General features: G+C 43.4%; 1 protein-coding gene across 1 annotated transcript in view; it reads right to left on the bottom strand.

Moving 5' to 3' along the window:
- Positions 1-22755: 22755 nt before the first annotated feature.
- The window catches only part of LOC143138359 (serine protease 33-like), a 4203-nt gene continuing 1842 nt past the window's right edge, over positions 22756-25116 (bottom strand). The window contains exons 3-5 of the mRNA XM_076298852.1: positions 23905-24194; positions 23396-23541; positions 22756-23158 (exon numbers count right to left, since the gene is read on the bottom strand). Coding sequence (XP_076154967.1) covers positions 22976-23158; positions 23396-23541; positions 23905-24194 — 619 coding nt within the window. The 3' untranslated portion in view covers positions 22756-22975. The remainder of the gene's footprint in view (positions 23159-23395; positions 23542-23904; positions 24195-25116) is intronic.

The following is a 25116-nucleotide window of genomic DNA, read 5'->3' as shown; positions in this document are numbered from 1 at the left end:
CATCTAATTGATGTTCAGTCACTTAGCCTTGTCTAAAATGACGATTCGTGCATTATTGGATGCTTAAGTGTGAACGCCAGCAAGGATTAATAGCCTATACAAAACACGTGTTCAATGTTTTTTAATCGGATTACAAAAAAATGTAGGCTAGGGCATAGGCCTATGTATTTTGTCAACTGTTGAGCTTTGCCAATGTGTGATTAGGATAGGCTCGTGGGAGGTGAGTGTGTGTGGGCTGCATTACAGGTGGCACTGAGTGATTATCGGTTTTATACGAAAATAAAAACATTATTTACATTTACGATCGCGTATGGCTGGTATACTATGCTATACAATGCTTTGTTTATGATATGGAGCAGTTTGGTATTTGTTGGCTAGCCTAGGCTACATCCTGGCTAGCTAAATTAAGCAGTAGCTCTGGCAGCTAACTTCCCTTTGAAGCGCTGTTAGACAAAGTCATAGCCTACCATATACTGTAGGCTATAAATACTGTAGCGTCGGCGCATAAAGACTGTGTTAGCGTTCTCCAGCGAAAGGCATGCTGGGACACGAGGGTGAACAATCGGGGGGTTTATGTCGTTATTCCCCTAAGTTAGAAGTGTAAAGTTGGTGTTTTTATCATAACCTGTTTCCCTTTTTAGTTATCCCTCATGTGTGTTCCTTTTCGTGTGGGGGGCTGGACCTCCCCTGTTGGTGTAGTATGTGTGTTTCCTTGACCTGCCCTGTGTGTATTGTAATCTGTGTCTGAGTCCCTGCCCTCGTTTGTGAGCCAATAAAGCTGCCATTGAACAACGTTGGTGTCGTGTGCATTAAACGTTACATTGGTGTCAGAAGCGACTTTCGAACATGGCCTCCGCCCAGCGAGAGAAGCGGGGAGCGGAAGACCATACCACTGGGTGGAGGCCCACGCAAGAGGATCCAGGGAGAGCCCTTGTAAGGGCTACTAAAAAGCTCGGGGCCTGCTATCGCTACAGCCGACGGAGGAGAGGAGCTGTCGCCGGGACCTGCCTGCTGCCATGGGAGGAGATCTGGCCGGAAGAAGCGGTCGCGGAGAAGACAACGCTGGCCTGGGCGCTGACTCCACTGCGAGCCGCGACTCGTGAGCAGAGCCGAGGGAGTGCGGCGAGGAAGAGGTTCCTAGACGATGGAAGGTTGGCGGAGCCGCTGAGGGCAGCGAACTCACGACGGTGGGGCAGCTTCGTCGGAAAGGCCCTCTAGAGTGTGACTGTTTTTGTGTGTTTTAACTTTTGGGTGCGTGTGAGAGGCACCGTGCTGTGTGGGCGCCCGTTCTAGTTGGCCTGTTGGCCGGCGCCTTTTGAAAAAAGTTCGTTGTGTGGAGTTCGATAGCACGACCATCTCGGGGGTCGTGCCTTCGCCGAGGCCGCGAAGGAGTGGAACGGGCCGGGAACAGAGCAGTACGGCTCTGCGAGATGGCAACACGAGGAGGGACGCCGAAGACGGTAGCTGCAGCGGGAGAGCTCAGCGCGGTCCGGTTGCTGTGGAGTCGGTGCCTGTCTGTCCTGGTCGGCGACTCGACGGAGCGGAGTGGCGTTGGCGCAGCTTCATCTGGCCCCCCTCGAACCCCGGTGCTTGGTACAGTGTCGACGGTTGTAAGGCCACCTAGGGCCCCGTCTGGAGAGGAGGAGTGCCGTGGTGACACGCCGCGGAAAGTGCAGCCTGAGGGCGGCTGCTGAGAGGGAGCTGGTGACGAGCGGGTCGGCCACGTGGCTGCTAGCACGCCCGAACTGGATTGCTAGCAGCGTGGCGCCCGTTGAGTGAGCTCCTGCGGCGCGTGCACCCCACGTGAGTTGGCGGTACTGTCGCACTGGACTGAGTGGCGGGCGACGCGCGCCGATGTTAGCATGTGGCTACCTCGTGGTCGTTGCCGAGGACGGCAACGGCTTGTTGGGGAAGCTATGTAGCGTCGGCGCATAAAGACTGTGTTAGCGTTCTCCAGCGAAAGGCATGCTGGGACACGAGAGTGAACAATCGGGGGGTTTATGTCGTTATTCCCCTAAGTTAGAAGTGTAAAGTTGGTGTTTTTATCGTAACCTGTTTCCCTTTTTAGTTATCCCTCATGTGTGTTCCTTTTCGTGTGGGGGGCTGGACCTCCCCTGTTGGTGTAGTATGTGTGTTTCCTTGACCTGCCCTGTGTGTATTGTAATCTGGGTCTGTGTCCCTGCCCTCGTTCGTGAGCCAATAAAACTGCCATTGAACAACGTTGGTGTCGTGTGCATTAAACGTTACAATACGTTAACTTAACGTTAGTGCCTTAAAACAAAAGCAACAGCGTTCTGTCTTGGTTTCTCGTAGGCTTGTCAGTTAGGCTACTCTGAAGATAACCCAAAAACAACGTCCCAATGTCCTAAAATTGACAATGACTAATTTTAGACCAAAAGATTAAGTTTTTGTCAGGCACTTTTTTGTCTCGCATTTCAACCAGGGAGCACAACATAGGCCTACCTTCTGCTCCTCCATTAGTGTGAGGGCTTCTTGAGGAACACCCCGGCCTCGTAGAAAGTCTGTCACGCTGACTGACATGTTCTCAAATTCAGAACTGCGAGCCCGGGTAAGCATCACTAGGGAAAGACGTTACGTTATTGGTAGGCCACCGCTTCCAGTGATGATTATACAGTTGCAGCACGGCAAAGACTTACCTTCACACTTAATTAAAACGCCGACTGCAGCTGTGGAGCGCGGTTGCTCTTTTCTTCAAACTTTGGAATGTCGAGATTAAAGTCGCCACGATATATCAACTTTATTCTCGAAATGGCGAGTTTAATGTCGACAGGGCGACTTTAAAGTTGACACGTCGAGATTAAAGTCGACAGGACATTTCAACTTTATTTTCGAAATGTTGAGTTTAATGTCGACATGGCGACTTTAAAGTCGACACGTCGAGATTAAAGTCGACGTGATATTTCAACTTTATTCTCGAAATGTTGAATTTAAGGTCGACATGGCGACTTTAAAGTCGCCATGTCGAGTTTAATCTCGTCATGGCAAAAATATTCTTTCTCTTCATGTGTGGCCCTAATACTCCGTCGTAGGTATCCAAAGGCTTGTGAAGCCAGGGGAAGTTTTTTTTCTCGTTTCAGTGATTGGTAGCCTATCATCTGGGTGTTGGCTTTGATGTAGCATGTTATATTTCCACTCACATACCCAACAACTGCTGAACAACGCCGACACACAGTTTCATCTTATCCACCACTCTCTCGCTTGCCTGCAACTGTAACTGAAGTTCTCAAACTTCCGATCTTAAAGAGACCAGCGGATCCTCTAACTCTTGTGGGTCGCCACCTTAGTGCTGCTATCTCTGACTGACTGACTCAACCGACTACCTGGCAAAAAAAAAAAAACGTAGGCGCCAATCAGAGCTTCAGAGCTAAGGCGAGGCTACAGATTAGCGTTAGGTGTCGCTAAAGAACTCCCGTAACTCTCGTACGGTAGGCTACTTAACAGTAGTTGCGCATGACATTAATTAATCTGCACACGAGTTTTATGTATTTTTATACCGTGTATTCTCCGTGTAAATTCATGCACCGAACCGTGCGTTCACGGGTGCGGGACAAACCGATGATTCACTGCACTCCCGCAAATTAAATATGTGCGTAAAATTAAATATGGAAAGGATTTAAGTAGTGTTCATAACTATAGTTCAGCTGGATGTTCTGTTAGGCAGCATTAAAAAATGGTGTTTAAGCATAACTGACAGATAGCAGGCCTATAGCCTATATTGTCGTTTACGTGGGTTCAATTTGTTCCTGCTGCTCATTGTCAAAACTCGAAATCGAAAGCATGACAGAGGAAGAGGGCACCAGACTAGGCCTAGCCTACTTCAGTTGTTAGCCTACATTCAGAACCAAGAAACTTTCTCAGGTGTGTGTGCTGCTTTCGTGAGACAGAAAGAAAAACTGAATAGGCTATCCCTCCTGCATGTGGGCTTTAGCGGGCGGGAGCGGGACATCATGTTACGGATGCGGGCGGGAGCGGGACTAAAAATGACACATTAATGCGGGAGCGGGACAGAATATTGCGGGGAAAATCAGTCCCGTGCAGACCTCTATTCTCTTAGAGCCAAGCAGAGTGAGCTGGCCCTCTGAAGAAAAAGTTTGGGGACCACTGGACTAAAGTAAGCATGTTAACCAACAAGAGACTAAAGTTAGCATATTAACCATTGAGAGACTAAAGTTAGCATGTTAACCAACGAGAGACTAAAGTTAGCATGTTAACCAACAAGAGACTAAAGTTAGCATGTTAACCATTGAGAGACTGAGGTTAGCATGTTAACCAACGAGAGACTAAAGTTAGCATGTTAACCAACGAGAGACTAAAGTTAGCATGTTAACCAAAATGAAGCCAGTTAAAAAAAACACATCAAACGAACTCAAAGCCGGCAATGCTGGCACAACTCCATTCGAAAGTTTTGCTTTTTGTTTTAAAACAGCACATCTGTGACCTTTTCAATCCCTACCGTCCTTCTAGGCCACTAAGGTCTTCCGTACCCTTGAAATCCAGCAATGCAATGCAAAGAGCAATGATGCACGTTACTTTTACCCCAACATTCCGGGGAACCAGCTAAACTGATGAAGACAGCGCTGCAACGTTGGAGGACAGAACACAATGGTCGTCCAATTGCGTGCAGTGAGATTTTTAAATGCATGCTTGGTGCCGCCCCTCGAGTTGGCCATTACATTGTTCGTGGCCAGACCCTTAATCTCCCCATAGAAATTAAGTCATGTCCCACTATCAGTAGCTTTAAATCAAATGTAAAGACCCATCTATTTTCTTTGGCCTTTAATGTCCATTAATTCGCCCCTTGTTTGTGTATTTATCTTATTTCTATTTCTTTTCAGCATTATATTAACTGCCATTTTTAACTTTACTGTACACCTTTCTCTAGGCCTATAGTAGTTTTAGTAACCGTACCTTCTTTTATCATAATCAGTTTATCATTACTATTATTTTTTTTTTTTTTTTTTTTTTTTCACTTATATTTTTGTTTTTATTACTGCTATTTCCTTGGGTCAATTGCATTGTGTTTAAGTGTGCTATATGAATAAATGTGACTTGACTTGAAATCTCTGGTATGGAAGTATTTTGTTGTTCACTAACTTATTCAACTTAGCAAGTGAAAAGAAGTTCTAGTTACAGTCCAAAATGAGTCTTACTTTGAAGCATAAAATGCATATTGAAAAGTGCAATATTCCATGAACACCGTGTGTGTGTGTGAGACCTTATATAAAGAGATGTGTGCCTTTCCTAATAATGTCCAGTGAATTAATTTAGGCACAGGTGGACTCCAATCAAGTTGTAGAAGCATCTCAAGGACCACTGATAGAAGTAGGATGCAGCAGAGCTCAATGGCAAGTGTCATAACAAAAGGTGTGAATACATGTAAATGGAATATTTCAGTCTTCAGGAATATTTTTTAATACATTAACAAAACACTCCAAAAACCTGCTTTTTTTGTGGGGTGTTGGAGTATTGTGTGTAGATTGATGAGAAAAAATAAATAATTGAATCCATTTTTAGATGAGTCTGAAACATAACAAAAAGTTGAAAAAGTATGCACTGTATGTTTCCTGGAGTGTGTGTGTGTGTGTGTGTGTCCTGATGTATGTATGCACTGTATACTTAAAAAGCTGCAGAAAACTCACATCCTTCACTGTTAAAATCACAGAAGGGATCAGTCAGTGCCACATTGCCCCCTAGTGGGGGAAGTAAACCACAGCAGCCTCCTCATATATAAAAAGCTTTATTGATACACAAATGTGAACAGTGTGTCATGGTTGTTTAGCATTTACATACATTTACATTTATTAATTTAGTTGTTTGCATACATTTACATTTATTAATTTAGTTGATAATTTATATTTATTAATTTAGCTGATAATTTATATTTATTAATTTAGTCGATCATTTATATTTATTTAGTTGATCATTTATATTTAATAATTTAGTCGATCATTTATATTTATTAATTTAGTCGACATTCTGATCCAAATGAACACTCAGCAGTGGTCCTTACAGGTTTGTCCATCGGCCCAATTAACCAATAACAAAAGCAGCTGCCTCTGTAGCATTGCACACACACACACACACACACGCACACACACGTTATTTATTCAAAATGTGAAGACAGAATATACATGTATATAAAATATATAAAAGATACTCAAAAGTACAGGGAAAATGTAACCTTAAGTGGTTTGCACATTTATATTCTTGTATTTGATATTGTTAATATAACTTCTTTGGTTAATGTAGGTGTACCAACTTTTTACAAATAATCTATTATAATGTTCATATTCTGAAAGTCTGCGCTTACCACGGTAATCGTAACCATACACACATTGGAAAAAAAATTATATGCAGAGAAACTCACATGTGAAGAAATCATTTTAGAGAAATATAACACACCCAAAAAGACAGGGGACATAAGACATAATAAGACATAAGACATAAGAACAAAAAAATAGAAACAGCTAAAAGTACCAGGCCCAGATACCTGAATGCAGATCAAAGCCCTCGTGTGTTCGCCTACTCTCACCCTCACGGCGGTCAGAACAGTCTACTTTGCTGAGCTCGGCGGTCAGAACAGTCTACTCCGCTGAGCTCCTCTGGCGTCCTCGGAGCCTCACCCTTACGGCGGTCAGAACACAGATCATCCCCAGCAGCCCAAAGCCCAGAAGTGAAGCGTGCACGCAGTACCAGCCCATGCTGACCAGCTCAACTGTCCCCTCAAAGCAAGAGACGTCCCTCCTGTTCAGCCCCTGCCACAGCCGGCAGCGGTAGAGCCCAGCATCCTCAGCGCGGAGGCCTGAGATGGTCAGTGAGTGCCGGGAGAAAGTCACTCGGCCGCCCAGGTCCTCATGGATGCGCCCCGTAGACGAGTCGTCCACTTCCAGGAGCAGATCTTCCGGCTCCTGGCCCCTCTGACGATACCACTGGACGATGGCGAAGGCCTCGGCCTCTACGTGGCATCTGAGCTCTGCGCTGTCGGCCCAGGCGAAGGCCAGGCGTCTGGGGGTCAGCTGGTGGCAGACGAAGAGCCGGTGCGAGCTTCTCTCCTGCGGACGACCCTCGGGGGAGCAGCAGTACCTCCCGGCGTGGGCAGGCGTGACGGCCGAAACCACCAGAGTCTCGTTTCTCACGCCGCCGACGGACATGTCTGCCTCGACCTCCTCTGGAGAACTTGGAACTCGGCTAGAAAGGGACCCGTGGGGAGTGGACCACAGCACTGGTCCAGCGGTCACACGAGGGCTGCAGGCCAGAGCGAAGTGCTCTCCCGTCTTCAGGAAGTGCAAGTGGGACGCTGTGCGTCCGAACAGGAACGTGCAGGCCCTCTCACTGTGCAGGTGGCACTGGTCAGCTCTCCAGCGCAGGATATGGGAGCACACTCGGCCCCCAAACCGCCGCACGTTCCAGATTCGGATTGAGGAGCCGTTGCTTAGCGACTCAAGTGTAACGTTCAGGTCAGACTCAAGGCTCCCAAAGGAGCGTTGTGTGTCCAGGATTAACGTGCTCATGCCTTTCTTAGGTGGACACGAGGGTTTAAACATGTTCTGGGCGTACATCTGCAGAATGTCCCCCTGACCCACGCTGACATCACTCAGAGTCCATTCTATGGCCTCTTCAAACTCTTCCTTTCTAGTCTCCACTCGTCCGGCACAAACGGTCAGTTTGTAGAGCGTCCAGTCTCGATACGTTCCGTTTGCCCAGGTCTCCGTCATGTACTCGCCGCTGTCCGACAGGGAGAGGTTCCGCAGGACGAAGGAAAGGGCGGCGTCCCTCGCCGCGTAGAAGCAGCTGACCTGGTCTGGCCGCTCGGAGCCGTAGGACTGTGACGGGTCAGACGAGTTCTTCAGCAGGACGCTTCCGTTTGGGGTCAGCCTGTAGAGAAACGCCTCGTACCTGGCAGGGGTCACGTAGAGGTCAGGGAAAATTGGGAACGTTGCTTCTTCCCCTGTGAGTCCAAACCTGACTTCAGTCTTCAGGTAGGAGAAAGGATGACCGCTGGACGAGAGCAACGTCACCAGGAAAACGACTTTACTGAACGTGGCCATGCTGAACGTGGCCATTCTGAACGTGACCATGCTGAACGTGGCCATGCAGTCTCTGTGGCTGTCTGCTTCTCTCTCTCTCTCGTCTTTCTCTGATTATCACTGACGCACTTAGACACACACACATACACACACATGCACACACATACACACACATGCGCACACATACACACACATGCGCGCAAACATACACACACACATACACATGCGCGCAAACATACACACACACACACGCATGCGAGCACACACAAACACGCGCGCGCATACAAGCACACACATACACACACACACTCACACGCACACACAAACACGCGCGTGCGTACAAGCACACACATACACACACACACTCACACGCACACACAAACACGCGCGTGCGTACAAGCACACACATACACACACACACTCACACGCACACACAAACACGTGCGTGCGTACAAGCACACACATACACACTCACACGCACACACATCCTTTTCCTGCACCACAGAGTGAGCTACAAATTGCAATTCAACACAAAGCTACTTAATTTGCATTATGATTATATATATAGGAAGACAGCTATCGGCCCTTCCACTGAGGAAGACTAGTGTTAGTCCTTTCACAAAGGGAAGCTTGTGCAGCTGTCGCACATGAGACTGCTAGAATTTCTCAAATCATTTCAGGTCTTGAGAGGGTCAAGTTTTAACTTTAAGACCTTATTAGGGTCCATTTTGCAATCTTTGGATCTTTGCTCATGTTTGTGTTTGCATTTTGGTATCATTTTATATATTACCACATCTCAGAGGAATGCTGTCTGCACTTTAATACATAACAAGTTATAGTATACTATACTATAATATACTATACTGTACTACTATATACTACTATACTTATGTATACTTATATTATAGAACATAGTTATGGGAACAGGCATCTGCTAAGATGGCATATGATGATTATATAGCTTTTATTATAGAACATAGTTATGAGAACAGGCATCTGCTAAGATGGCATATGATGATGTGCTAGTATGGAAAAGCTTTGTGGTTAGAGGTTTGCAAAAATATCCGGCCTTCAGTTTCAAAGATAGGCCGTAAGGAATCGTAAAACTGCCAAACCGCATATCACTTTCTGCAGATCTGATAATGAGGTTATTTACATGTCTGTGCGTGTGTGTGTGATGATGTCGTAAAACTGCCAAACCGCATATCACCCTGCAGATCTGCCTCTCTTCCTGTCCAACGTTTCACATCAGGTGTGTCATGAGGAACAGAAAAGTTTACTGTTTTGCCAAAACTTATTTTAGAATTAGCTAAAGAATGTGCTTATGGTTTGGCACACCAGGTCTATACAATCTGCATGACCTATACGAACAATATGAGTGTGTAGAGAGAGTGTTTGTCTATATGTGTGTGTGTGTGTGTCTCTCTCTCAATTTAAGAAAATAAAAAACATCTAGAAAGATAAGAGGTCTGAGGGCAGATTTAAGGAAAAGTTGGTAAATAATAACATCGGACTGCTGATTCTATCTTGTTTATCGAGTCGGTAAATAATAACATCGGACTGCTGATTCTATCTTGTTTATCGAGTTGGAAAATAATAACATCGGACTGCTGATTCTATCTTGTTTATTGAGTCGGTAAATAATATTGTAACGTCGGCGCTAAAGACGTGTTGCTGCGGCTCTGTGAGCAGTGTATGCTGGGACAGACTGGAGGGACTTCGGGGTTTGTTTTGTGTGTAATAATGTCCTTATTTGCCATTGATGTAGGTGTTTCCAGTGTTTCGTGTTTCCCCTTTCAGTTCTCCCTCGTGTGTGACCCTTCTCGTGTGGGTGGCTGCGCCCACACCTGTTTGTGTAGTGTGTGCGTGTGTTCGACCTGCCTAGTGTGTGCTGTATTCGTTGTGTAGTGTGTGCGGGTGTTCGACCTGCCTAGTGTGTGCTGTATTCGTTGTGTATAAGGGTGTCACGATTTCAATTTTATTTCGAAATCGATCGAAATTACATCTCAATCTCGAACTTCGAATTTAAAAGTAGAATCGACGATGCAACCACACCCCCAATGTCACGTCCAGCATGTATGCCAAGACGCACAAACACACATGCACGTGCTGAACTGCAGCGTCAACACTCTAATTTTAGGCTGCAGCCAGTTAATATATAGGCCTACACATCAACCTACCGAAATCAAAGCCCCTCTTGCTACTTTGAAATCACCGGTGTGGAAGTATTCGTTCATTCACGTCAATTAAAACTAACTTAGCCTACTCAACTTAGCAAGTGAAAGATGTACTGTAAAAAAATACAGTCCAAAGTCACTTTAAGGCTTAAAATGCACATTTATAAGCACATATTCCATGAACACTAACCTTGGGTCTCTTCGGAGTGTGCTGAAACAATCAAATTAACATTCTGTGTTGTTTCATTTTACTATGTTCACGTCTCTGTTTTAGCCTAAAGTTAGTTATATTTACATTACAACCTCGCGGTTGGAACGGTTTCAAAGCGGTTTCAAAATAAAAGCCCCCCGAAAAAGAAAAGGCCAAAAAGAATAAATAACATATAAGGAATGCATTAATAGTAATATTTAAAAAAGATCGAAAATCGAATCGAATCGTGACTTTAAAATCGAAAATTACAATGAATCGAAGATTTGGAGAATCGTGACACCCCTAGTTGTGTAGTGTGTGCGTGTGTTCGACCTGCCTAGTGTGTGCTGTATTCGTTGTGTAGTGTGTGCGTGTGTTCGACCTGCCTAGTGTGTGCTGTATTCGTTGTCTGTGTCCCTGCTCCAGTACTTTTAATAAAGCTCAGTGACGACATCCTATGACTAACTCTTTTGAAACGTTCCAATAACATCAGAGTGGTGATTCTATCTTGTTTATCGAGTCGGTAAACTATTTCACATAATATCGGAGTGCTGATTCTACCTTGTTTATTGAGTCGGTAAACTATTACACATAATATTGGAGTGCTGATTCTATCTTGTTTATCGAGTCGGTAAACTATTTCACATATCGGAGCGCTGATTCTACCTTGTTTACCAAGCTGAATGTTGAGTTTTAAGCCTGCTAATTAGTATACTAAAAGCCTGCTTATACTACTGCTAATTAGTATACTAAAAGCCTTAATAGGCAACACACTCCAGGTGAATAGCATAGAACTAATCTACATGAAACTTCCCTGATTGATTACTTACTCTAAGACAATATTCTTGTTGTACAAAGTTTCGTTGCCCAGGGCGTCATACAAGGTAGGGCCACCACTGGGAACGTCCCTAGAGCGATCCCTTGAGGTATTAGTGCTTATTTTAATCACCTTTTTAGAGAATGTTCCCTGAAGGATTTATTAACATTCATTTAACATTTATTATTAACAACATCACATTTGTGTACCATACATCATCATCAGTGGAGTACATCACGGAGCTGCCTAACGTGCCTGTAGTGTTAATTTCATCAGACGAGACGAAATATGTTTGTCAACGACCTTTTTTTCCATCATTACTACAGGGCTGTTCACACCAAGAATGATAACCATAACTACAGTGCAACCGGAACGTTTTTACACCCTTTCAAGTTTTCCACATTTTGTCATGTATCAGACTCATCTTAAAATGGATTCAAGCTAGTGTGCTAATGCTAGTGTGCTAAAGCTAGTGTGCTAATGCTAGTGTGCTAAAGCTAGTGTGCTAATGCTAGTGTGGGCTCATTTGTGGAGGACTGCTAGCAGAGCAGGGGCATAGAAGGACAAGACCTCCTCTTCCATACTGGAGAAGGTGAAGCAAGCCACAGTAAACAGTCATGTCATGGATGTATGCCTATTCCCACGCTGTCTTCATCAGCCACTACTGCTTCACTGACTGTGGACCTATCGGCTGTAGATGAGCCAGCAACACAGCCCAAACTCAAACAGTACCCTGTGTCTGTAATCGGGCACAAGAGAAGGAGCTTTTCCTCGCGCTGGTACGACATATACCCATTTTTGAAGCTCAGCATTTTGTAAAGATTTCGTATTCTGTCAAATGTGCCGACATTTTGGTGAGAAGGGTGGGGAAGAGAGGTTAAGCCATGAAGGATATAGAGCCTGGAAACACATCGATCACGCTTGTTCTGAGCATGAAAGCAGTAAAGCTCATACGTTTGCTTTGGAGAAATTCAACTTTAGGGAATCTATGTCTGACCGTGGCACAGTCCTCCATCAGCTCGTTAACACAGAGGGCAGACGAGGTGAGGTGATGGAGAGAAATCAGGAGCATATTAAAGTCATACTTGACGTTTTGCTCACATGCGTAAAGCAGGGTTTCCGTTGTCCGGTAATTACCGGACATTGGCCGAAAAAAAAATTAAATGTCCGACAAAATTAAATCTCTCCGGTCAAATTGTTCGATTGAAATTGGCTAATAATCCCGTCCCCTAACGCAATCTGAATTTGAGAATAAGCCTTAATACGTAAGCCTATATTATACGTCCTCTGTCTATGTTTTTAAATGAACAGGCTCTACCGTTTGAAAAGTAAGCTATTAAACAACACGCATAGCTATATGCTGCATTTCAAATAGGAAGCGCACGCTTAAATCGTCCATGTTAAACAACGAACAAATGAGTGAGGGGGTTCAAACATGGCCAGGCCCAGGCAGACTAGCCTTAAAAGTTTTTTCAGAGACCAGACGCGATGGATGATGATAAATTGGTAACGTCTGGAGCCTCAGGTGTCCGGTCAACTCCACCACCACCAGATAAAAAGCAGAAGTGTCGGGCGTATCTGTCGGAATCAGTGATTGGAAGTGGAGTTGCGGGGGATGCGGCCGCTCGAAGACACTGTCATTCTCTGTGTAGCCTACACTGGACATGCAAAGTGTTCTTTACCCAAAGCATACAGTAGGCCTATGCGTTCTCTGTCTATGATCTGCAGGGTTAGGGCCTCCTCAACGAGGAGATTAGGCTACTGGTCCGCGTATAATTTCTGGCACAATTAAACGGTATCATTGAACCACGGTCGAAAGAAAAAGAAACTAAACATTTCCCAGAATAGGAAACATTTCTTAATTTATTGTTATCAAATAAAGAGGCATAGTATTAGGGGGTAGTGGTGTGAGCGCTCATTCTTGTATTTGCGCATCTGTGTAAGTTAAACAGTCACCACTGGAGATGTGGAGAACGTAGCCTTTTTAAAACAACGAACGAAGCGGACTCTTGCTGTCCATGAAAAGATACTGGCTAGATCTTGTTAGGCATGTTTAAGTTAGGCTAATGAACATGTTGCATTCTAGCTTGATTATGTCATTCTTTAAGTAGCCTGTCTCCAGTTTTCCTCAATTTGACTAATTAAGAAGCGATAATATATTTGACCGGCATATCATAAAAATGTCCGGAAAACGAAACCTCTGCCGGTCACTTTGACCGGCACCATTTTTTTCTAGCGGAAACTCTGGCGTAAAGTAAGAAATACCTTTGCGTGGATACAAGGAAAATGATACAAAAAACACAGGCAGTTTTCTTGGACTGTTTAGACTTCTGTGCAGGCAGAAATACAAACGCGATTGGATGCTATCGACTATGACTGTTTAGAATTCTGTGAAGGCAGAAATACAAACACGATTGGATGCTATCGACTATGACTGTTTAGAATTCTGTGAAGGCAGAAATACAAACACGATTGGATGCTATCGACTATGACTGTTTAGAATTCTGTGAAGGCAGAAATACAAACACGATCGGATGCTATCAGGCTTGGAATTTCACCATTCTGGGGGCAAGGCCATTTGGCCTTCAGTTGGGCATATTTGGTGGGGGGCACAAAGGCCACATGTCAGGGCACCAAGGCCAAAGTTAACTATACAGTAGTAGACTAAAAATTATCAAAAAGTTGTATTTAGCCTATTCACTGCAGTAGACCTGCATCACTGTATGAAACATTACAAAAACATGAAATGAAAACATGACATATTACATAGAACTGTAAATCATCTGACCATCTAATATTTACAGATATCTAGGCTATATATAACATTTATTTTATATTTGGCCTGTTATGAAATCATGTATTGAACAATTTAAGCACAGCTCAGCTTTAAGAAACTCAAATAGCCTAGATGCATGCTTAGCATTTTGTGATCATTAAGGCTACTTTCACAAACTCTTAGTCAGCTGTCCTCTGATTTACCAATATCTAGGCGATATTTGTAACATTTATTTTGTATTTGGCCCGTTATGAAATCATGTGGAACAATTTAAACACATTGTAAAACTTAAAGCCCAAATTTGGAGACATCCATGTATGTCGAACTTTACTGCAAATTCAAAACTGGATTACTCTGGAAAGGCTAACTGTACAGGGGACTGCTTTACACCTTTGTGTTCGGTAAGGTCTCCTGTTTATTCTGATATATGGTTTGTCATGTGTTAAAAGAAGGGTTCGTAAAGTATTCCACCGAGATGAATGGGTAGGGAGATCATGGGACGCAAAACCTTCAGTAGAATGTATGATTAAATTGAATTATATTATTAACTTTTCTCGCGAACCGTTCAACACAGCAATTATCGGCTAACATCGTTTAAAAGCTGAGAAAAAGCTCTTTCATGTGATACTTGTGATGTCTGTGTGATGAATAGGCTACTTCGCGAGTAGTTCAACTGAGAATGGGTGAATTTGGACGCACTTTCTTTCTTGCGCTGTCACTTTCTCCACTGCGTAAAAGACTAAATTAATTTGCGCTGTGAATGCTAAGATTATTTTGACAGGCCACAGGCTAAATAAAAATCGCTATTAGTAGGACGCAAAGCAGAATATTGAAAGAAGGGGGCAACAAGGCCACCGTGGCCTGTAAACCTCTGATTTTCAAAGGGGCCTCACGGCCAACGCAAGGGGCTACGACGGCCAACTTAAAACAAGCAACAGTGTCACACAGCAACATCCATCTTCTTTGTTTTCAAGTAGCAGGGAATTCAAGCCAAACCGTTGCAACTCTGCCATCAATCATTACGTTAGGTTCGCCTAACGACTCTATACATGATTTGATTGGCCTGATAGAAGTTTAATTTTTCAAGCTCACAAGCCAACGGAGAGTTGCTAGACTAGCCTTGGAAGCAAATGTAATTTGCTGCCGCTAGGGTGCGTCTAGATTTCTAGGCTAGTTTCAACACACTTTAGGTCAATATCACACCGAACTTCTCCTTTAATGCGTGTAGGCCTAATGTTCTAGAATGTTATGTGTTAATGCGTGTAGGCCAATTGTTCTAGAATGCTATGTGTTAATGCGTGTAGGCCTAATGCTGTAGAATGTTATGTGTTAATGCTTGTAGCGTAGGCCTAATGTTCTAGAATGTTATGTGATAATGCGTGTAGGCCTAATGTTCTAGAATGTTGTGTTAATGCGCGTAGGCCTAATGTATAGGGCTTATTCGCAAACACCGCCGCGGCCATATTGTTGATATGACATTCCAGTTCTATAGGCTATTCTATGTGACAATCGCCTGTAGCGCGTAGATTTGAGCTGAGCAGAGCACATAGCCTAACGGCTTCATCTCGTCAATATAAGTAGCCTAAATAAACTTATGGACCCATATCTAATAGCATTAAGTAAAGATCCGTCATTATTGTCAACTGTAAATTACCCCGATATTTGTTTATAGCCTGTCTTGTTCATACATCGGCACACGTCGCAGCTGAAGGGGACAAGTCGCCTGAGTCAAGGTCGGCGAACTTATATTTGTTACACCAACGACATCGTCTAACATTGCCATGATCGCAGAGAATAAAGTTGCATCTCATTGGACTGCAATTGTATCTTGCGTTTGCCTGTTGCTCACAACCTGCAGCCAAGGACTTTGCTAAAGTAGTTTAAAGTGGGTTAGCCAGTGATCGTTTTTGTCTGTCTATGATGCAACTACATGGTCTGGAGGCAGAAAAGGCTAACATATTTCTCTGTAACATTTCCAAAATCCAAGTGAACAAAACACTATACAAATCAGAAGTATCTACTGATATCTTTCTCCGCTGAGTTTGTTCCTACTATTTGCCACTTGCCGTGCCACTAAGACAAGCTGAAAAGGGCGCATCATGAATATATTATAGGCTACTGTAAACGTTGGCTAACATTGCCTACCTAGCAATGCTATCTATGCAAATGCAATATGTCCAAAGGTAATCTACGGTAGGCGACTACATCAGGCTACTGCTGATGTCTCCGCATTGCATAGGGGCAGCTGTCTGCGCTGTCTAAAACGTATTTAACTTAAGCCCACAGAGGACAATATAATATAGTATTAATAATACAAATAATAATGGCGATGTGAGGAGTTGGCTGTTTAGCCTAGGCTATTTATCCTATGTAGCCACAAGTCTCTCCTGCGCTGACTACTTCTCAGTCTCATTCTTTTCTCGTTTTCTGACCATGTCAACATTGAGCAACGAAAATAAGGGAGATTTTCTGGGTTAAATTTCAACATTCGTCTTTCTGTTGCTATCCCTCTGCTGAGAGCAAGAATTCGTAGGCCTACTACAAAACTGCTGCACTAATTAAACGAGGTGTGAAGCTAAGCCAGGTCTAATGAGATTGGCGTCAAATCGTGCTCTCTCCCACACTGTTCTGTGTAGGTCGCCTTCAGGCAAGCAAAACGATGCTTTAAAAACATATTTTCGTTGGAAGGGCAGGGGGTACAGGACAACAGTACAGAGACGGCCAAGTCCGATGGGGCTAATGTTACGAAAGTAATAAAATATGGGATATTTTACGGGAAAATATTAAAACAGGAAGACAGCTGGAAAAAAGTTGACAGGTATGTTTATGACAGTGGGTGACTCTAGGGCTATTTGCTGTTTTTAGAACGGCCTGTATTGCTGTTGTTAGAACGGCCTGCCCTGTAGCCTAGGCCTATTGCAACATAGGCCTACCATCACGTTACATTTTGTACAAATAAATAAATAGCCTATACAGCGATCATACCGGCGCTGTCGCGCTTGTCAATTGACAGCTGCATTAAATAGAACCACCTATGCATTTTCTATATCAACAAAATGGCCGCTGCGAACGTTATTACCTGATTATTACGTAGATCGAATAAGCCTAATTAATGTGTGTAGGCCTAATGTTCTAGAATGTTGTATTAATGCGTGTAGGCCTAATGTTCTAGCATGTTATGTATTAATGCATGTAGGCCTAATGTTCTAGAATGCTGTGTGTTAATGCTAGTAGGCCTAATGTTCTAGAATGCTTTGTGTTAATGTGTGTAGGTCTAATGTTCTAGAATGCTATGTGTTAATGCGTGTAGGCCAGGGGTGTCCAAACTTTTTGACTCAAGGGCCAAATTGGGTTTTGAAAATTGGCCGGCGGGCCACACAACAAAAAAATAATGTGTGTATATATATATATATATATAATGTTTTGTATAATTTAAATGACAAAGTAATTCTGTTGTAGAAAATTAATTTCTTAAAGGAACACGCCACCCAAAATCAGTAGTAATATATGTTCTTACCTTAACTTTCACGAGTTGAGTCATACCTCTCCCGCGCCGGTAGGTGCACTCAAACGCTCTATCGCGCGGCGCGAATGTGTTAGCATGTTGCTATGCTAGGGGCTCTGCCGTGGCCGTAGAGAGAGGAACATAGCAGTAATCAAACACCTCCATTTTTTCCCTACTTAAATACAGTTGCACGAGTAGTTGATAAAAATGTGTAGTCACACAACATGAAACGTGGTGATTTTCCAAGCGAATAAACAGGAGAACTACAATGTGTGGCGCAATAGCACTTGGGAGTACTTCGACCTAGCGTAGTAATATTGTTAACACCTAATTGTAGATCCTATCCACCACAGAGTTTAGAATCCATGCTGGATCGACCCTCAGCCTCTCCCTCCCCTCTGAGCGAGAGAGAGGCACACACACTAGAGATGCGCTGATGGGCTATTATTTCAACCATAACGGCATAGCAAAACTTATCATCCATCAGCCATCCATCAGCACCAAAGTTTGTTGACCAATTTTCAAAACTGCACCCGCCCACCATCCGTTGGTTGTTTTAATGTAGGCTATATGGGTGATGCAGCGCTGCTGACGTGAGGCTAGAAAGCCCTTGCCTGTTCTAGAAAGACTGATCTAATGCAGCAAATATATTAAAAGGCTGAAGTCGTACATTGGCTAGGCCTATCCCCAGAATATCAGCAGCAAACTCAGTCTCTGTCGCGCAAAACAGTCTCCAAATAAAATGCACATCGGCCTGTTGCCTATTCTGCCATGCAGCTTGTGACAATATATCGTCCAAAATGCTTGATTGCATTGCATTCTCCACATTTTTAGCTAAATTTTCATGTACCACATCAGCATTTTTGTTCAGTGAATCTTTTGTAAATTACTTTACAATTACCGTCGGGCCCTTGTCAGCAGACTTCGACTTGCCTCTTGCCACTATTCACTCCTTGTCTTCCGATGTCATTTCTGAGTCATCTACAGATGTTTACACACATTCACCTCCCTAAATAGAACCAACTTGACGTTGACTTCAACCTGTGTTATATCCTAGATGATACTGCCTGGGTTATTTTGTTTAGATATTAGCCTATATATATAACACATAATTGTAGCCTACCATTTAGTGAATAGGCATTTAAAAGAGAGACAGAGAGTGATATGACTCAGAAATGACATCGGGCGATGGCAGTGCGAGATGTTCAGAACGTAAGTGCTAAAACTTCTACAAACTCCATCCACAGCGGAAAAAGAAGGCAAGAAAAATAGTCCGAAAACTTAGATGTGTAAGGCAAGCAAGCAAGTTTGGCGGTTGTTACTAAAAATGTGAACATGCACGTTGCACTGTTGTGCGGTGGACTTTCAGAATGAATGGAGTTGGAGTTTCTTTAATATCGAGTCATATTTGTCCGATGGCCTGCTATAAAATTAATTGCGATGTCTGTCTGAAAAAGACGCGCTCGTGCAGTCAAAATGAATGGGAGTCTTCAGAACAGGCTTGTCAGTCAACCTGACATATGTGTAAAGTAGCCTATAATGTGAATGGCTTGTTATTTTATCAAGGATTTCTTTCTTTTTGCAAAAAATAAAGTACAATAGGCATTAATTAGTAGGCCAGGAGCATGCTGAAATTATGTGGCAAATTGCGTTTTTTATTACAATGATAAAATTGTAAAAGGACGTGACCGAAGCTGAGGCAAGCCAGGCAATAGGCCTATAGGCCCGACGGTAATTGTAAAGCAATTTACAAAAGATTCACTGAACAAAAATGCTGATGTGGTACATGAAAATTTAGCTAAAATTGTGGAGAATGCAATGCAATCAAGCATTTTGGACGATATTGTCACAAGCTGCATGGCAGAATAGGCAACAGGCCGATGTGCGTTTTATTTGGAGACTGTTTTGCGCGACAGAGACTGAGTTTGCTGCTGATATTCTGGGGATAGGCCTAGCCAATGTACGACTTTAGCCTTTTAAAATATTTGCTGCATTAGATCAGTCTTTCTAGAACAGGCAAGGGCTTTCTAGCCTCACGTCAGCAGCGCTGCATCACCTATATAGCCTACATTAAAACAACCAACGGATGGTGGGCGGGTGCAGTTTTGAAAATTGGTCAACAAACTTTGGTGCTGATGGATGGCTGATGGATGATAAGTTTTGCTATGCAGTTATGGTTGAAATAATAGCCCATCAGCGCATCTCTAGTGTGTGTGCCTCTCTCTCGCTCAGAGGGGAGGGAGAGGCTGAGGGTCGATCCAGCATGGATTCTAAACTCTGTGGTGGATAGGATCTACAATTAGGTGTTAATAATATTACCACGCTAGGTCGAAGTACTCCCAAGTGCTATTGCGCCACACATTGTAGTTCTCCTGTTTATTCGCTTGGAAAATCGCCACGTTTCATGTTGTGTGACGTACACATTTTTATCAACTACTCGTGCAACTGTATTTAAGTAGGGAAAAAATGGAGGTGTTTGATTACTGCTATGTTCCTCTCTCTACGGCCACGGCAGAGCCCGCTAGCATAGCAACATGCTAACACATTCGCGCCGCGCGACAGAGCGTTTGAGTGCACCTACCGGCGCGGGAGAGGTATGACTCAACTCGTGAAAGTTAAGGTAAGAACATATATTACTACTGATTTTGGGTGGCGTGTTCCTTTAAGAAATACTGTTCATTTGTAAATGGTGCACTGTCACTTTAAGACTCTTTTGCTAGCTCCACTAGCCTATGGCTAGTGCTGTGCCTATGACTCACAGTTTATAAATGGTCAGTAGTAGAAACTACTGTTGCCATCGCGATTTCCTTTTAAAAGTTTCTTATAAAAAGGAGATATCAATTATCAACAATAACAAGCCAGCTGGAAGCTGTCGCAGTATCTCCCTCTTGTGCACGCTCAAATGCGTTCCCAATTAAATGGAGTAGCATAACGTAGTTAGATCTGCTGCAATGGAGATACTATGTATCTCGATGTAACAAGGTGTTTTGACATTGACATGGTAAACGCTCTCTAAGAAGAGTGTAAAGCAGTTTGCAGTAGCCTAAAGTTAATCACAACGTTGTCTATGCTGGAATAGCGAGCGGCCTATGATAACCTAATTAATTAAATGCACGGCAGGCCTGATTAAAGTGTGTGGCAGGGGCGGATCCATGATAAACTAATAAATGCTCGGCGGGCCGGATTAAAGTGCGTGGCGGGCCGGATCTATGATAAACTAATAAATGCTCGGCGGGCCGGACTAAAGTGCGTGGCGGGCCGCAGTTGGCCCGCGGGCCGTAGTTTGGACACCCCTGGTGTAGGCCTCATGTTCTAGAATGCTGTGTTAATGCGTGTAGGCCTAATGTTCTAGAATGCTGTTCTAGAATGTGTTAATCTAAATCAGACTGGTTGCAGGAGTTATTTCAAAACAACGTAGGCAACATTGGTGTGCTTGACAAAATATTAGGCTAGCATTACAGCTGTTTACTGTAAAGCCATACGTGAACGGGGGGTTCTGAAATTTAGAAAATTGGGCTGTTAAAGGAGAATTCCGGTGTGATGTATCACACCGGAATTCTCCTTTAAAGATACAATTTCAACGTAGTTTGACAAGGAAAGGAAGGCCAATCGTTGGGGTCCTCATCATCATATTTGGCCTACTGAGTATATGGTATTTATGGGGCATTAACTCATTGAGTGCCAAAAACGTAATATTACGTTTTTCCTTCCCATGCGTTGAGTGCCAAAAACGTAATATTACGTTTTTAGCTTTTTTTTTTAATTACGAAACTAGACACTCTAACACACCTTATATGTGATTTTGGGAACTCTGTGATGAATGGAAATGAAATATATGACGATCGAAAACTCATGAAAACGCACAATCTAGACATTTTATCTGGACATTTTATCATAACTCGGTTGCCGCTTTGGGTCGAGTTATAGTTAGAGCCCGTCTACAGCCCGCCAGGTCAGCGTTAGTAACAAATGATTCCGACTCCGTAAGGAACGCCAGGTCAGCGTTATAACAAATGATTCCGACTCCGTAAGGAACGCCAGGTCAGCGTTAGTAACAATGTTGCAGTTGTGGCTGCTGGCCGTGGCGTTCGATTGGAACCTCATAAAAACCTCTAGGGAGATGTTCATTATTATTTTTTAAGGCACAGAGATTAGGGGGTTTTCCCAAGACATCCGGGCTGTAGCCTCGATTTTTCAGGTCTAACGACGCCACTACCGTTGACCCAAAGTGCTTCACAGGTAAGGCTATCTTACACAAGTAAGGCTATCTTACCGTTGACCCAAAGTGCTTCACAGGTAAGGCTATCTTGCAGAGGAGGGAGATTGACAAATAAAATGTAAAACATTGTAAAAAGACAATATACAGCATCTATCTAACAAACAAAAACAAAATGATGTAATTGAAATCAATATACAACATTTCATGAAGCATGACAGTTTAGTTTACACACACACACACACACATATCCCTGGAATAGCACATTCACAGTGGCCGAGCATCTTAGAGGATCCAGTTCTAGAGCCCAGGGTATTCTCCTTATTCCCCCGGCGGCCAGAACGAGGCTACAGGGTACACTTGTCCTCACACCTCAGTCCAGCAGATGGTGCTAATGCACTCCGTTTGTAAACTACCACATTTTTGAATTGCCCTGATGGAGGCCAGTTTGGCCGAAACGCATATTAGGCACGTAAGTAGCCAAAAAAGAAATTAAATGTTAAATGCATCCTTCTTGAGTGCCTCAGATTTGTCTTAATGTTTTAATAGACAGAATCCATATTGGTGTTACTAACTAACCCTGTGCATTTCTGTGGATGTTTCTTAGAGTGCTGTGTGTCCTCAGCAGACAGGCTTCTGTAGATGTGTGTGTATATGCTCACATATTATATGTTAATGTATTTTCTCATATTATATGTTAATGTATATGCTCACATATTATATGTTAATGTATATTCTCATATATGTTAATGTATATTCTCATATATTATATGTTAAAGTATATTCTCACATATTATATGTTAATGTATATTCTCATATATTATATTTAATGTATTTTCTCATATATTATATGTTAATGTATATGCTCACATATTATATTTTAATGTATATGATATATTAATGTATATTCTCATATATTATATATTAATGCATTTTCTCATATATTATATATTAATGTATATTCTCACATATTATATATTAGCTACAGCAGTTTGTGAGTGTGTGGAGACATGAAAGACAAACCAGTCAAATTCAAGCTGAGTTCAACTTTTATTATATATGGACTTGGACAAAATGTCTGTATATGTGATTGTGTTTTTGTGTATGAGAGTGTGTGTGTGTATGTGAGTGTGTGTCTACTGTACGTATGTATGTGGTTGGGTGTGTCTGTATGTGAGTGTGTGTGTCTGTATGTGTGAGAGTGTGTTTGTATGTGAGTGTATGTATGTATGTGAGTGCGCGTGTGTTAGGGTGTGTAGGTTGTGTTGATAGTCTTCTGGATGAACTGGGCGTAGTGGGGGGTGTATGTGTAGACTCCAGCCTGTCCCTTACGTCCACACCCCTTCCCAAGGCTGACGATGCCGACCTGCACAAACCTCCTCTTCTCATCTCCAGCAGGGACACACACCAGGGGCCCTCCAGAGTCATTCTGTACACACACACACACACAGTTTATAATGCTTAACACACATACTGTAACACACACACACACACAGTTTATAATACTTACACACATACTGTAACACACACACACACTGACCTGGCAGGCGTCCTTCCCTCCGTTAAGGTTCAGGTCACACACACACACACACAAACTGACCGAGCAGACGTCCTTCCCTCCATTAAGGTTCAGGTCACACACACACACACACACACACAAACTGACCGAACAGGCGTCCTTCCCTCCATTAAGGTTCGGGTCACCAGCGCATAGCATGCCGTCAGTCATCTTGGGGAAGAGCCGGCGACACGTGATGTCATCAACCAGAGACACCCGCACTTCCTGCAGAGTCTCCTTCCCACCCAGCGGATCTGATGGAGAGAGAGAGAGAAGAGGAAGGAGGGAGAGGGAGAAGAGGAGGAAGGAGAGAGAGAGAGAGAGAAGAGGAGGGAGGGAGAGAGACACAAGTGAACCACACACACACTCACACATACACACACACAAACTCTCTCTCACACACACATACACACACACAAACTCTCTCTCACACACACATACACACACACACTCACACATACACACACACAAACTCTCTCTCACACACACATACACACACACAAACTCTCTCTCACACACACATACACACACTCAAACTCTCTCTCACACACATATACACACACACAAACTCTCTCTCACACACACATACACACACACACACACACACACACACTTACTGCTTTCAGCTATGTAGCCCCATCCGGTGACCCAGCACTCCGTGTCGTTTCTGATGTTGGTGATGTCTCGGGGGCTGGGCAGGTCCACGGGCTTCACGGTGTGGGAAAAGGACACAGAGTCCTGCAGCTGCACCAGGGCCATGTCGTTGTAGATCATACCTTCCTTCTCCTGGTAGCTGTAGTCTGGGTGCACCACCACGCGCTTCAGCTTCACCAGAGTTCCAGAAGGTTCCTTCAGGCTCAGCTCCCCGACACGAGCAAACGAACGCTTAAGGTCCATCATCTCCTCACTAGGGACACCAACAGGAGAAGAAACATTTTAAACACACACACACACATAAACACACACATACATACACACACACACACATAAACACACACATACATACACACACACACATAAACACACACATACATACACACACATAAACACACACATACATACACACACACGTATACATATGCATACGCATATGCATACACACACACACATAAACACACACATACATACACACATACATACACACACACACATAAACACACACATACATACACACACACACACATAAACACACACATACATACACACACACACATAAACACACACATACATACACACACACACACACATAAACACACACATACATACATACACACACACACACATAAACACACACACACATAAACACACGTATACATATACACAGTGGGGCAAAAAGTGGGTATGCGCTATATGCGGCGCATTGGGGCGCAGCACCAGGGGGCGCCAAAACGATGGTAAAAATAATTAAAATATATATATATATTTGGTATTTTCTATATGTAGCTACTGTTGTGCGTTTCTAAATCATTTCAACATTTTCTCAATGTTCTGTAACATTTTAGAGGACTAACAGGCTGGAGTAGGCGCCCTATCTCATAAGATTCCATCATAGAATTTTGACATAGAAGAGGGAGTGGGGGCGCCGTGAGCGCTGGGCGAGCAGATAGGCCTACGAGTAGTGAGTTGCCGTCTATGGAAAAAGATGGATACAGCAAAAAAAGCTGTCGGCGGCTAAAAATAGAAAAATGAGATGGCATGTTAAGAGATGCAACAGCAGTTAAATAAGTGGACGGTGAAAGGCAACAGGTAGGATTTAAAGTGATGACGTCTGTACTTGGAGGCTTGCAAATATGAATGTTAACAGACTAACTAGCGTTTGTTAAGCATAA

Source organism: Alosa pseudoharengus, unplaced genomic scaffold, assembly GCF_046254945.1.
Source record: "Alosa pseudoharengus isolate Yale_2024_CS ecotype anadromous, Long Island Sound unplaced genomic scaffold, YU_APseudo_1.1 YU_APseudo_1.1_scf_21, whole genome shotgun sequence".
NCBI classification, from domain to species: domain Eukaryota; kingdom Metazoa; phylum Chordata; class Actinopteri; order Clupeiformes; family Clupeidae; genus Alosa; species Alosa pseudoharengus.
The sequence above is the reverse complement of the archived record's forward strand: the minus strand, read 5'-3'. Positions and strand labels throughout refer to the sequence as shown.